Genomic DNA, 15,620 nt, shown 5'->3' with positions numbered 1-15,620 from the left:
CTACTAACCTAGCTTTAAACTTGTGAATTGTTCCATCAGGTCTAAGTTTCTTCCTTAGGATCCATTTGCAACATATTACTTTGCATCCTAGAGATAGGTTTACTAAATGCCAAGTCCTATTTGACTCAAAAGAGTCCATCTCATCATTTATAGCTTTTTGCCATAAGTTGGCATCTACAAAGGACAGGGCAGCTTTTAGGTCTTTAGGATCTTCTTCTACATTATAGGTCTAGAAGTCATCCCCAAAATCCTTGAAGGATCTAGTTCTTTTTCTTCTTCTAAATTCTTGGTCGGCTTCCTCTATAAAAGTAGGATTTCTAACTAGGATTAGACTACTAGATCCCAAGCCTCACTATTTCACGATTTAAAAGGAAATCTTTCCTCAAAGAAGTCAACATCATTTGACTCGATGATCACTTGGTTTACTGGGTCATAAAACCTATAGGATTTACTATTTATGGCATAACCTATAAAGACACACTCATAGACTCTACTAGCAAGCTTTCTCCTTTTAGGGTCTGGAATTCTTACAAAGTCTAACATCCCAATATTCTAAAGTATGACAAGTTTGATTTCTTATTCTTGAGGACTTTGTAAGGTGAAGTTGTGTTTTTAGATATTGGTATTCTATTTAGGACATAACACACGGTAAGAATGATTTCACCCCACCAATAAGATGCAGCTCTTGAATTGAGTATAATAGAAACTATTAATTTAGCTAAAGTTCTATTTTTCCTTTCGGCTTTTTCGTTCATTTCAGGAGAGTAAGGTGCAGTCTTTTCATGTATTATTCCATGTGAGTTAAAGAACTCACTAAAGAGTTGTACTCAATTCCCCTATCACTACGAAGTCTTTTAACCTTTCTATTAAACTAATTTTCTACTTTGGCTACAAACAATTTGAAAACATCAAACACAACACTTTTGTTTTTTAGCAAATATACAAAAGTGAAATCAAAGCAATCAACAATAAAAGTAATAAAATATTTTTTACTGTTCGTAGTCAAGATGCCATCAAATTCACATAAGTCAGAATGAATCAAATCTAGAGGCGCAAATTCCCTAAGTACAGATTTATGTGGAGTCTTAGTTATTTTAGCCCGACTACAATACTCGCATTCATGGATAACTTAGATATCATTTCCAACCTAATCATGTTACTAATTAATTTCTTATTAACATGACGAAGTCAAACATTTAAAGAACACAACATATAAACAGAAGACTTCATTTTATTTATGTTTAGGTTTAATTTGAATATTTCCTCAGTTGCATAACCCTTCCCTTCGAATACATTATTCTTAATAAGGGTATATAAATCTGCCCCTATTGTTTGGTTAAATCTGACCTTGTTGAGAAGATAGCTCGAGACCAAATTCTTTCTTATCTCCGGAGTGTGTAGGACATCTTTCAAGGTGAGAGTCTTCCTAGATGTAAATTTCAGCTCCACCTCGTCGGTTCCAACAACTTTCATTGAATGGTGATCCACCAACAGAATGTTCTTATCCTTAGTTTCAGTATAAATTTTAAAGAGACTAAGGTTTGTCGACATGGCACATAGCGCTAGTGTCTATCTACCATCCCTCAGAACCACCGATCACATTTACTTCTGTGATCATGGCAACTAACGGTTCTTCTGTCAAGTTTGCCTGACTAACAGAACGATGTTTGTTCCTACCATGTCTAGCCATGTGTCCAGGTTTATTATAGTTGAAGCAAAGGAACTATACCATTTCTCTCGAGGGTTGTTTTTGCTTCTTCTGATTGTTCTGGTTGCTAGAACCACGGTTTTGACCTTTCGTCTTGGTTCCCTTGGACTTTTGGTTAGGCTTCATCACGGTAGAGGTGACTTTCCCAGAAACAATATTCATCTCCTCCCTCTGGTCCTACTTTCGGGCTTCTTCCTCAATCCTCAGTCGAGTGATCAGACTCTTCAAGGAAGACTCCTTGGTCTTATGCCTCAAGGTGTTCTTGAAATCCTTCCACAAAGGAGGCAACTTATCACGACAATTTGGAATTGCTCATTTAGGAGCATATCTTCATTTATTATTTCATGGGTTATCTTCTGCAGTTCATGGGACTAGGGCTCTACAAATTTGTCATTCGTCATCTGGAACTTAAGGAAACGGTTGACAACATATTTTTTCGATCCGACCTCCTCAGTATCGTACTTCTTCTGTAGGGCGTCCCAAACTTCCTTTGTTGTCTTCATTGTGCTGTAGTAATCATACAGATCACCAGTCAAACCATTTAATCTAAAATTTTTACACAAAAAAAAAAAAAAAATCTTCCCAATCAGCAGCTTCTTTTATTTGTTGTTCAATCGGATCTTCATTCGAGACCGTTGGCTTCTTCGTAATATAAACGTGGCAATCTTCTTGACTGTGAGGAAAAACAGCATCTTTTGTTTCCACCATTTGAAGTTCGCTCCTTCGAACCGGAATGGACGATTGAGGTCAAATGTCATAATATCGTTCTGATTTGAAAGGGCCATCACAGCAGTGGAAGAGGAACGCGTCTTAAAATTGTTGGAACTGCTACCCTCCGATGGGAAAGATTTGACAACAATGAACAGTCACAAACAATAGTCGTCAAGAAAATGGAACCTGCAAAACAAAAACTTGTTACAGGCTGAGTCGCGGATTTCGCTCTCTTTAAAATGTTTCGAGGCTCTCCCAAGTGTGCAAGCAGTTCTACAAAATGGCCACACCGTCCCCATGATAAAACAACCCAGAATATATAAAACTGTCTCGATCAGAGATGGACTGTACTCGACCAGAAAACTCACACTCATCATAATTGAGATGCTCAGAAAACGAAAAATAAAAGGATTTGCAAAAGAATGGAATGTGAATGATGAAAAATGAGATGATCAAACTGCTAAAAAGCATGTGCCTTTTATAGGCCTCGAAACCAGAACTGTAAGACGCAGAAAGTTATGTGGACCATGAAATCGGCGGAAGACCTTTTCTTTTATTTAATTAAATAAAAAAATAATAATGATTTTTTAATAATAAAAAATAATCACACACGCACCGTACTTGACCAGACAAAAATGGCATGCATATGGGATGTCCACTATACCTACATTTATCTATCTCTCCATTCCCTTTAAAACATGGGCATCTCTTGTTTTATTTGTTGAAAAACAGACAACAATCGGCCAATCAACAACTTCTTTTATTTGTTGTTCAGTCGGATCTTCATTTGGGACCATTGGCTCTGTGAGGAAAAACAGCATCTTCTACTTCCACCATTTGAAGTTCGCTCCTTTAAACCAGAATGGACGATTGAGGTCAAATTTCATAATGTCATTCTGATTTGAAAGGGCAATCACAGTATGGCAGAGGAACGCACCCTAAAATTGTTGGAACCGCTACCCTCCAATGGACAAGATTTGACAACAATGAACAGTCACAAACAACAGTCGTCAACAAAATAGAACCTGAAAAACAGAAACTTATTACAAGATGAGTCGCAAATCTCGCTCTCTTTAAAACGTTTCGAGGCTCTCCCAAGTGTGCAAGCAGTTCTACGAAATGGCCACGTCGTCCCCATGATAAAACAACTCAGAATATACAAAGCTGTCTCGATCAGAGATGGATTGTACCCGACCGGAAAACTCACACTCATCAGAACTGAGATGCTCGAAAAACGAAAAAAAAAAAAAAAAAAAAAAAAAAAAAAAAAGGAGTTCGCGAGAGAATGGAATGTGAAGGATGAAAAATGAGATGATCAAACCTAACCAGAAAACAATGGCACGCATGTGGGATGTCCACTATACCCACATTTATCTATCTCTCCACTTCCTCTAAAACATAGGTATCTCTTGAGGCCCAAATCCACAACTCATGATTAGAGTATAAAAAGGAGGTCTCACTCCCCAATGTTAATAACATGGGATTCTCAAAATACCTTTTTTTCTTTTAAAACTTAAATTTTCACTAACAAATTCCAATATCGATGATGTCAACATCTTCGAAATTGGGATTAGTTACATCTATTGATATATAATGAATTATGCCATAACTTTCTTAATAAATTTAAAACAGCCTACTTCAAGTTATGGTTTTTATAATGTGGAAAATAAAATAATTTAATTGCTTTTATCTATAGGAGCTGAGTTGTTATCTTATTGAGTTAATAAGAATTCCACATAGTCCATAGTTTTCAACTTTATTAGTTCAGGGAAAAAGAATGATTTGATCTATTGAAAACAACTTCTGCAAAAGGGTAGTTGCCTTGCTATTTTCTTCTCTTAGTTGTTATTGTTATTATTTTCAAAACTAAAACGGTGTCTGATAAAACATTGATCTTTAAAAAAAAGCTAAAATAAGCTTATGAATTTTAATTGAGTTTAATAAATCCTAGAGTTTAAAAATGTTTTATATATCTTAAAACTACAAATTTTGTATCTAACCAGTCTTAATCTATTATATACAAAATTTACTTTTGTGTCTTATAGTCTTGAGATTTCACTTTTATGTTTAATAGATTTGTGAATTCTAAAAAAATGTTGAATATGATAGTAGCTTATTAAATACAAAATTAAATTGTGTTGCCTTTTTAGACACTTCAAAATTCATCAATTATGACCTATTAGGAACAAAATCAATTAGACAGAAACTTGAAAGTTCCAATCATAAACATTGTCAAAACAAGCATAACTCAACTAGCACACGGATGTGATAGCGATCAAAAGGTTTATAATTCAATTCTTCCTAATCCTATTGAACTCATATACATATATATATTATATATATATATAATAATTATATATATTATATATATCCTAAACATTTAACCGTGTTTGCCAACGCATGAGCTTAGTTCAATTGACATAAAATTTAAACTCCCGACTACGAGGTCAGAAGTTCAAATCCTTTAATTCATATGTTATTGAACTCAAAAAAAAAAAAAAAACAAAAACAAAAACAAAAATCATGTTTTTTTAAACAAAGTTGGAGTTCAATAAACATTTATTAGGTTTTTAAACATAAATAATTTAGGTCTCATTTTGATAGCTATTTGATTTTTTTACTTAAACATATAACTTCTGCTTCCAATTCTATCAATGTGCTTCTTTATTTTGGTATCTACTATGCAATCCAATTTTATAAACTAAAAAAAGTAGTTTTTAAAATTTTGTATTGTACTTTTTAAATTTGACAAAATTTAATTGGTTCTTGAATAGAGATAAAAACTATGATAAAGAAATTATGAAAAACAATTATAATGTTTAAAGATAAATAAAGAACTAAAAACTAAATCGTTATAAAGTAAAATCTTAACTATATATTTCGCTACTTTTATATATATATATAATATATATATATATATATATATATATAATATATATATATATATATATATATATATATATTATAAATTATAAATATGTAAGGTGAAAAGATTGAACTTGGAACCTCAAATTGATAATATCCATTCATGTCAATTGCACTAGGTAGAAATGCACCCATTTCGCAAAAGTCTTTTAAGTTTTGGACGAAATTAAATCCATTGAAATACAAAATTGACAGTTGAACAAATGTTTTGAAATTAACTCACAAAATAAATTTCAACAAAAATCTAAATTTGGTTTACTTTTCTATTAAATGTCATTAGTTTAATACTATACACTAGTGTACATGAAAATATTTCAAAATTGTCAACCTTTCAAATGAAAATCTAGCGGAAAATAAAAGTTGCAATAGTTATTTAAGTTTAAAGTAAGATTAAAACACTTATCAAGATTTAGATGAGATTTAGAATGTTGAAAGTACATAGTGAAAATTCATTGAACTTGCCTAGTCATAATTAATTTTGATTTTTTTTTTGAAAATTTAAAATTGTTTATTTAAATTGATTACTAGGATGGAGTTCAAACCCAATGTCAAAAACCTCATAGTATATAAGGGGGAAAAAAGGGTTAAAATATTAGTGTCTCTAGACTTTCAATGGTCCAATTTCAGTCTAGGTGTATTTTTAATAAATCTTAAAATTACTCTTATACTTTTAGTAAATCTTAAATTCAATCCTTCAAAAGTTAAGTTGTCATTGAAATTAGTTAAATAGTAATAATAATTTTCATTAAAAAAAACCATTATATGGAAGATATTTTTACAATTTTAAAATGTTAATAAAAACTTAGCACGAACTAATTTTAAGATTTTTGAAAATTCAATAAACAGACTATTAGATATTTGGAAAGAAATCAAAATAGACTAAAATTAAAAATAAATAGACTAAAATAGTATTTAAATCAGAAATGATTCAAAACGTTGTTTTAACCCAAATAAGAACTAAAAATATCTACAACATTTCTTTGGAAAGGTAAGGGTGCAAAATTCTCCACGTGGCGAGCACACAGAGGTTGCTTAAGGAAATGAGAAAAAAAAGAAAAGAAAAGAAAAAAAGAGACCAGCACTCGAGTAAATTTATTACCTTACACGACTCGGAAGCTAATAAAGCAAGACCCCAAAACGTGTCCAAATGTTAGACAAATGTCTTGCCATTCAGCCACTCACAGTCCGCCACGTCATGAAACAACAAAATGATAAACGACGTGTTGAGACGCTAAGTTTGACTTCTGGGCATGTGGCAACACCTCATTGGCTGTCATGTGACAGGTAAGGGTTACTTGTCCTTCGGCAACTGATCTTATTGGTTGCTAATTTATTATTGTTTTTTAAGAGAAATTTATTATTGTTGTTTTATTCGATTTTTTTTTTTAATAAAAGAAATAAAGAAGAAAGCTGAAGTGGGGCACCATCCTTTGGTGACTCGACCTAATCCTGACAATATTCTTTCTTTATTATTTTTTTTTTTAAAATAAACTACAAAACTCTAGAAACCATTTTTTCCTTTTAATTATAAACTCAATAATATTAAACAGAAAAATAGTTTTGTCTCAAGATCAAGACAATTCTGCACTGAAAATAATAATTTTAAATTGATAACAGTTTCCAAATTAAATAGTATATAAAAATATTAATATTGAAATATGAGTGTGAGAGGACATGAACGACATGATTCATGTACATGATATTAATATATTATAGAGATATGGACCTAATTGACGAAAATTATTTTCATTTAAAATACTTACATTATAGAAAAATATTTTTGAGTCTCAAGATCAAGACAATTCTTCACTTCAATATATCACACGTGCTTTGATTATTTTTCTTTTAAAATTACTAATTCTCTTAACAATTTGTTATTTTCATCCTCAAATTTAGCAGGAAAAAAAAAAAAAAAAATCTGGCTGTTTTAAGCCAAACCACGTCCACCCTTTTTGGCAAATATATAATTTTGAAGCTCAGAACTTTTTTACTCAGAACTTATGGTTTCCTTACAAAAATTAAGTTCTTATTTGTCCCTTAAATATGGAAATATAGTTTTTTTTTTCTTTTTTAAAAAAAAAAGCTTTGTGACAATGTATTCAATAATTAAGGTTAGTGATTTGAAGTTAACGTATACTTTAATCAACTTCTCTAAGTTGTTAAAATATTTTTATTAGTCAAAGTGAACTTAGTTTAACCTAATTGAATGTACTTCATTCCTAAGTCAAAAGTTTGATCCCACCTCAAAATTGTTGAACTAAAAAAACTACTTTTAATTAATATTTAATAAAAAAAAGTATTTTCATTAATTTTTTAGATCACTCATGATTATTTTTACGTCCTTTTTGTTTTCAAGAAAAGGAAATTTCTTTTAAAGATTTAATAAAAAGAATTCACAAATAGAAGTGTTAATGTTGCAACCAATTCATGAATCTATATTATGTTTTTTAAAAAAAAAAATCATGAATCTAATAAAAATAAGATTACGAAATGAAATACCTCATTATTTCTCATATGCCTCAAGTTGTCTCACGATCAGATCTACGACTTGGCCTCAACTGTAGAGTCAAATATCGTAAAATACTTGTATAAATGTTTTTAATGAAAAGCTATGCAAAATATGATCTAAAACAAATTAGAAAAAGAGGGGAAAATTATCACTTCTGATGCAGACCTTATTACATTCACAAGGCTAATCAGATCCTATTACCAAAAAGAAAATTAAAATAAATCATAAAGTAAATTACAAGTTCAACCTCACTCAACCATCACACAGTTCCTTGTCGAGTCCCCATCCCTTCGTTCTTATCTGCAAACGTAAGACTTTATGAACCCTACAGAAGAAATTTGTGTATCAACAATGGAAATTGAGAACATCAGATGCATATGAATCTCATATCAAATGACAAGAAGATGGTTTGTTTTTACTGTTCATGTAATTTTTAAAATTAACGGGAAAAAAAAGTTAAAAGTAATTTCAAAAGTATCAAGAAAAAAAAACCGAGGAAGCAAAGCAAATGCCAAAAGAATTAAAATTTAATTTAATTTAATTTTTAGGGGGGGGGGGGGAAGAAATAATAACCTTCCCCAGCCAAGAAAGAAATTCTCTCTCTCTCTCAAGGACCCCACAAGCCTTGGATATATATGAGGCATAAAATAAATGAGCAAATATATTAGTGATAGTACAAATCATTCACTCTCGTAACACCTGGTTTAGGAATAAAGCCTTGTGGTAACCAAACTGAATCTTAAGCAGCATGCTAAATGATGATGCTGAATATTCTCCTCCAGCTTCCATGGCAGAGGCTTTGGCCATGAGAAAGAAGAGTATGAACAGAAGAAGGTTCAGCGAAGAACAGATCAAATCACTGGAGTCAATTTTCGAGTCTGAGTCGAGGCTTGAGCCCAGAAAGAAGTTGCAGCTGGCGGGAGAGCTGGGTTTGCATCCACGCCAGGTTGCAATATGGTTCCAGAACAAAAGAGCTAGATGGAAGTCAAAGCAACTTGAACGAGACTACAGTGTTTTACGAGCTAATTACAACACTCTAGCTTCCCGGTTTGAAGCTCTTAAGAAGGAAAAGCAAGCTTTGACTATACAGGTATTTGTCCTTTGTTTCTCTAGGAAAATACTGGCTGTTACTTGTTTTTGCTAATCATTGTTATTTCTTTTATTTGGGCAGTTGCAGAAGCTAAATAATCTGGTGCAGAGGTCTATGGAGGAAACTGAGAGCTGCAGGGGAGGTCTATCCGTAGAAACCATTGATGGCAAATCAGAAAATGGCCACAGAACTAAGTATGAGTCTGAAGTAAAACCTTGTGTGTCAGCTGAGGAGAAATCAGGACATGAATTAGAGGTTCTTTCCAACTATGGTAGTGGCATAAAGGAAGCATATCTTGGATTAGAGGATCCCCAGCTCAGGGAACCTACTCAAGGCTCCTTGATATCAACACCAAATTGGAGCAATTTAGACTCTGAAGGCCTTTTCAGTCAGTCCAATACCAATGGCCAGTGGTGGGATTTCTGGTCGTGAAAAGTAGAGCCACCCAAAGAAACTATAGAGGAATTGTAAACAAATAAAATTCCAACTTTTTAAATAGATCATCCTAGCAATGATTTTGGCTCACAGGACGAGGAACAGTTAAGAGCATAACGACTTCTATCAAGGATAGCAATGACTGAAATGTGGTTGTTTCAAGCACTGATGCTCCAAATTCACCACAATTTCAGATGGAATTCAGAAAAAACCAAACAATTCGGTGAGCAACTCTAGGAAATACCACCTGCAAAGAGTGTTGCCTTGGAAAACTGAAAAAATATATGCTCATATGCAGACAGAGATGCAGTCTGGAGTGTTTTCAGTGTGTGAGAGTTCTTCTTCTTCTGTTTTTTTCCCCTTTTTCTGTTTGGTTGGTTTGGGGTAGGGATGGGGGACGACTATGAAACTCTTTATTCATATGCTCAGTTATGAACTAGAACTAGTGCTCATTTTATACACAAAGAATCTCAGGTTTTTCATGCTTCTTTTGATTAGTGATCTAACAAAAGATTCAATCCATCCCATAAGAAACTAGAGGAATAATGTCAGTAAAATCTAGATTTTGAATGGTCCAATTTGATATCATGGAGATTATTCCTCTGCTGAAAATAGCTAGAAGATGTCCATCTTTTTCTATTGGAGGTTCTTCCATAGATAATTTAATCATGTAAGATATAGATAATTTAATCATGTAAGATAACCTAAATATCATCTAATGAAACCAATAAAACAGAACCCGTTAGCAAGTCAATGTAACTCATATTCGGCCACTAAGAACTAAAAGGCTGAAGTAGCTAAAAAATAACCAAACATTTTTCCATAAACTAAGGTGGATAACTTGACCCTTCCAATCTCATTTTATCTTGTCCCCTCTCCATATATCTTAATATTAAAGCATATTATCATCTTAAATACTTTTCTCATGTACACTTAAAACCGGAAATTTTCAACTATACGAAGCAAGTATGAGAAGACACAAACCACTTTAGAGGCAGACCATCAAACTGTGAGATTCCATTTTGACTAACCGGTGCAAAATCCTAGTTAGCGAAGGCTTTTGAATGCGAATCAGCAAATGATTGTTTTGCATAAGGAATATAAGACGTGGAACTCCAACTTTACATCATGAATTTAAAGTTTTGTTTTATATGAACGCAATGCAAAAATTACCCTTGTACTTGATCATTTTGCTACACACTTCATCTATTTTCTGAATTTTCGAGTCCACATATGTAATGACCTGTACAACTTCATCTTGGCTCACCGACATGAGTTGAGTTAAGTTGGTATAATATACCAATTCATTGTTTGGCCCACCAACTTTAAATATTGGTGGAGTTGAGTTGGTATATTTTACCAACTCACCTCAACTCCCCCTTCTTCCTATGTTTTTAATGACTCCACCCATTGGCCACTGTCACACTCCGAGAATTAACTTCGAGCTTCGACAACCACCTCCGATGACAACTCCGGTGACCAACTTCGGGCTCCGACAACTAACTCCGTTGACAACTCCGGCGACCAACTCCGGGCTCCAACAACTACCTCCGATAACAATTCTGACGATGAAATCCGGACTCCAACAACCACCTCCGATGACAGCTCTAGCGACCAACTTCGAAAACAAATTTTAGCCTCTGAAAACCACCTCCGACAACCACTTCCGACTGCAAACTCCGATGAAAACCACCTTCGATGATCACCTTTGAGCGAGTAACTCCGATGACCAACTTGAGGCTTCGACAACCACCTTTGACGCAAACTCCGACAACCAACTCTAATACCACCTTCATGCGACTAACTTTGGGTTCCGACAGTCACCTCCGACTACAATCTCCAACGAAAATCATCTTCGATGATCAACTACGACGACCACCTTCGCTCAACCAACTCCGAAATTCAAAAACCACCTCTGATGACAAACTTTGACAACCAACTCCAATACACCTTCATGTGACCAACTTCAGGCTCTGACAACCACCTTTGACTACAAACTCCAGCAAAAATCATCTTCGTTAATCAACTTTGACAACCACTTCCAACTACTATAAGACTGATGACTCTTAAAGTATGTTGTAGAGTTGTTGATTATATAAAAAATATTATTTTGTCTGCATTAAATGCAATATTTATACGTAATGAATTCACATATTAAATGAGTATTAAGAATATTTAAACAAAAAGTATGTATGTAGTTGAAAAATATGTAATATAAAACAAAAAAAAAACTATAAAATGAAAATTTATTATCTGGAACATTTTTCATCAAGAATTAGTAAAAAATAGAGATTTGTTCTCTGATGATCCTCCAAATTTAGAGGAAATGAAAGTGAAACTGTTGAAAAAATATGGTGATATTCCATTGGCTGTTACGATGATGGGGGAGATTTGATTAAAAAAATTCACAACATAGTAAAAATATAGAGCAACAATGGGAAGAAGAAGAAAAAGAAGAAGATAATAACAAAATTTATGGAGAAAAATCAATCAAAATCAAAAGTTTTGATTTCACTTTAGTTTCTCATTTTATTTAACCATATTTCTATAAGAAAAGTAATAGGTTAATTGTCGTTTATTGTCCAAAAAAAAAAGAAAGAAAAGTTTTAAAAATGAACAAAAAAAAATTGAATCTATATTTTATTCAAACAAAGATGGATAGAATTATTAAATAAAAAAGTTTCAAAACAAAAATAGTAACTATAAAAGCATATTTTATTTAGAGTTCAAAAAACTGTATTAGATATCCAGACATATGAACTCAACTCTACAGACATATGAACTCCAAACATATAACTTAGCACTCCAAACACCCCTAACTATTATTTATGTGCATACATTGTTTGTCCACTAAAAACATTTTTCTTCACTTTAAGCATAAATAATCCCCTTTCTTCAATTTCAAATTTTCAACTAGCTCAGTTCATGTTAACCATAGATAAGAAAGCAAATTTTAGAGAATTACTTGAAAATAATATAATAAATCATGTTTTTGAAAAACCAATCGCAGAAGTAAGATTTTGAATCAAACTTTCTAAAATCTTGAAACACTGAATAAATTTCCATTTTTTTAAAATAACATTAACCGTGTGGATAAGAACTCACGCTTGAAAACAAGTGGTATTAAACTGTTGCTTTTTCCCCCCTCCTGATTCTCTCCAGTTCTCCCCCATCTCTATCTCTTAACCTCCCTTCCCCCCTTTTCTTGTACCACTCTACTTCAATCTATATCAACCTAGTCACGTCCACTGATAAGTTATAAAAACGATGTATCATGTAACCAAAAAAACAGTGACAGCACAACAGAATTTTTTAATGTGACAAAGGGCAGAGAAACAATTATTTCAGTTCGAAAAAAGCAGCAGTCCAGCTTCATTGCTGCTACTGGAAACTAATAACCTAAAAAGAAACAGAGTCAAGTTCATCCAGAACTTCGTTATACGCATGCGAATATCAGGAGGAGGAAAGCTAAATCAATAATCGTATGGTGATAATTTATAAGTCACGAGTACTGCTTCAATAAAAACTCCGGAATTTAATGTAAACAAAGTCAAATAAATCTGATAACAGGCAATTTTTCTTTGCTTTTTCTTTTTTTAAACATAAGATATTAATAAACTATGATTAGGACTTTAGAGCTTTAAAGTACAATTCTATCTGCAACTTTTCTCACTGATTAATTTACAATTGCTCAGTTCCATTACTAGTCCAAAATAAAGCAGACTATCTCCAACTTCCAAAAGCTTATGTATGATCCTGATCACACATTTTCAGCAGTCAATTTATAATATATAATAGCCCACTATAATTCACAAGAAAGCATGAGTTCTCCTAATTTGATCAGTTCTACAACAATTCAGATATTTGCGAAATTTAGTAAGATCATATTTAATTTTAAAAAAAAAAAAAAAAAAAAAGGGGGAAAAACAAGACCCAATTCTTGAAAGCAGAAGTTCACTTGAGATTCACATTTGAATGAAAAATTATTTAAAATTCTACCTTTCACAGGCAGCCCCCAACCGTCCTTTTCATTTCTTTTACTTTTTCAGTTTTCAAAAGGGACAAAAAAAAGAAAAGAAAAACAGAAGGAAAGTAAATCCAATGCGAGATGAAGCAATTTGGATTAAAAAATAGTAAATGGATAGGGTTCTTTCAATGCGGATTTAATGCGATAAGTCAGACGTCATCAAGTGGTACAGCAATATTAAATGCTCTGCTCACTGTATACTAAAACAACTTTTTATGAGCACAATTTCTAGAGGGTCACGGGGAACCTCAATGATGGCAGTATTAATCGCTATAGTGAGTTCAATTCTAGGACGATAGTTAAATGCCACATTCACGGCCAAGATTCCAGTTTCCCAATGCTATGCGATGAATGAAACCCTAAATCGTTATCTGCTAACTTAGATCATATTCTATTTCGTTCAGATTCTAAGGAACATGCCGAAAAGAAAATCAATGCAATAAGAACAGTTAGACATCACATAAGTTAATCGGTATTCGTTATAGAAATTTCATGATATAAAGCTTGAATGGCAGCTTGAAAATGATGGAAGAGGAGGATCAAACCTTAGATTGGGAACTTCTTTGCTTTCGATAATAGAAATATGAGGCGCCGCTGCTCCACGATTTCCCGCTGGAATTCGCAATACATAAGCGCGGGTTTGGACCTAATATAGACGATCAAGGCTACATTCGGATTCGGAATCTTTTTTTTTTTTTTTTCCTGAAAAAAATAATAAAAAATACTAAACTACTTACAATAATTATCTCACTTTTGAATATAAAATTTTAGCGAATTTGAAAATAATTTTTTCGAAGAGCGAGCAAAAATTGAGTGGTAACACGATCAATATTGTATAATGGTAAAGATATAATCAACTTAGCAGAAGTGAGTTTAACTCATGTTAATTCGCGTGGTCTTCCTTATTTAAGGTCAAAAACATCGATCTTCCATGGTGTAGTTATTGTACTTAAAACAATGATTAAATAAAGTCTGGCTGCACTTAACTCCATGCTTTTTATTCTTTTACATATTGATAACTTGTAGAAATACAAGTTATTGTAGCTCAAAAGTTGGAACAATTAGAGTCTTTAATGATAAAATCTCATCATTTTTAGAGAAAACGCATTGAATTACTCGAACACTATAACACACATGCAAAAGAATGTTTATTGCTAAAATACTACAGCACTAACGCATGATATTGTAGGATCTCAACAAATATTCTAAGTGTCGTAGGCAAAGTCTAACGCATGGGGCACGTGATTAATTGATTGAGGCTGTTTGTGTCAAATCACCACTTGCAAGCATGGGCATTTGCAACGAGTGGTGTCTGAAAAGCATGTCAGGCGGCTGACTAGGGTATGGAATTTAATGCTGCCCATCATCAAGTTGGAGAAGACCGACATCTATAAATAGAAGAAATCCCACCAGATGAACGGATCTTTTAGCTCATTGCATAATTTTGAAATTTTGAGACCTTAGAGATGTGCTGTGGTGAAGAGAAGAACAAGAGGGAAGAGAACCACCACCATCGCCAATCAAGGAGCGGAGAAAGCTGAGCTCGAGAGAGACATTTTTTCCAATTCTTCCACAAGTGGTTGTACACGAACTAGAATTGAGCCAAAGAGGACAAGAGGTTGTACTCTGCGGCTTGACTCTTTTCATTTCATCTATTTATCGTTTTCATCTTCTCATTTGATTAAGTGTTGGTTTTGTAAAGACAATCAGTTTCTTTATAAATTCACATATTTGATCTATCATACTTTGCCATTGTTTATTTCTTGTTTTATGTTGGATGCATCTATAACTTCATGCAAAATTCCATTTTGAAACGCTTAAACCAACTAAATCAATTGGTAAAAGCAGCTTTAGCTTAAATTATTCGAGAGAATAAGTAAGCCAACATCAAGTTAGAAACGCTTAGTACATCTAGAGATAGATGCATTGGTGTTTTATTGCATCCTGTGACTGACTCATATATCCTAGAGACAGGTATTGTATGATATTCGCATTGATAAGTGCCGAATAGAAGTCTAACGCATAAACGAAGATAAGCAAGTCATCTCATACGCATCATATTCTTGTGCATGTACATCTAACTTAGATCGACGCATATCACTTGCATCAAACTCCATTTTCACACAACCCCTTATTCTCTACTTGACCCTTTTGTATCTTCTTGCACGCACACAGCAGCTAGTGTAAATAACTCATTTCTACATTCACTTAGGAT

The 15,620-nt window shown here is 33.1% G+C and overlaps 1 protein-coding gene and 1 long non-coding RNA gene across 5 annotated transcripts; one reads left to right on the top strand and one right to left on the bottom strand.

Annotated features, from left to right (window-relative positions):
• Nucleotides 1-1,285: 1,285 nt before the first annotated feature.
• LOC120067322 lies at nucleotides 1,286-14,251 on the bottom strand. Of its 4 annotated transcripts, none has more exons than XR_005478970.1 (5): nucleotides 13,951-14,251; nucleotides 8,101-8,178; nucleotides 7,844-7,902; nucleotides 6,444-6,614; nucleotides 1,286-2,605 (listed from the first exon to the last, which is right to left on the bottom strand). It is a non-coding gene; the product is annotated as an uncharacterized LOC120067322 (long non-coding RNA). The 4 variants fall into 4 exon arrangements; XR_005478966.1 differs by lacking the exon at nucleotides 6,444-6,614 and adding an exon at nucleotides 3,088-3,444; XR_005478971.1 differs by lacking the exon at nucleotides 6,444-6,614.
• On the top strand, nucleotides 8,500-9,889 carry LOC120067315 (homeobox-leucine zipper protein ATHB-7). Its single transcript, XM_039018877.1, has 2 exons — nucleotides 8,500-8,943; nucleotides 9,025-9,889. The coding sequence occupies exons 1-2, from the start codon at nucleotides 8,602-8,604 to the stop codon at nucleotides 9,373-9,375; spliced, it is 693 nt and encodes a 230-aa protein (XP_038874805.1). The 5' UTR covers nucleotides 8,500-8,601; the 3' UTR covers nucleotides 9,376-9,889.
• Nucleotides 14,252-15,620: the final 1,369 nt, after the last annotated feature.

Source organism: Benincasa hispida, chromosome 1, assembly GCF_009727055.1.
Source record: "Benincasa hispida cultivar B227 chromosome 1, ASM972705v1, whole genome shotgun sequence".
NCBI lineage: Eukaryota > Viridiplantae > Streptophyta > Magnoliopsida > Cucurbitales > Cucurbitaceae > Benincasa > Benincasa hispida.
Note: the sequence above shows the minus strand (reverse complement) of the source record. Positions and strands in the feature narration are given on the sequence as shown.

Coding starts and splice junctions, on each gene's coding strand:
- LOC120067315 (XM_039018877.1), top strand. CDS start 8,602: ATGCTAAATGATGATGCTGAATATTCTCCTCCAGCTTCCATGGCAGAG. Junction 8,944..9,024: donor AGCAAGCTTTGACTATACAG/GTATTTGTCCTT, acceptor TTATTTGGGCAG/TTGCAGAAGCTAAATAATCT.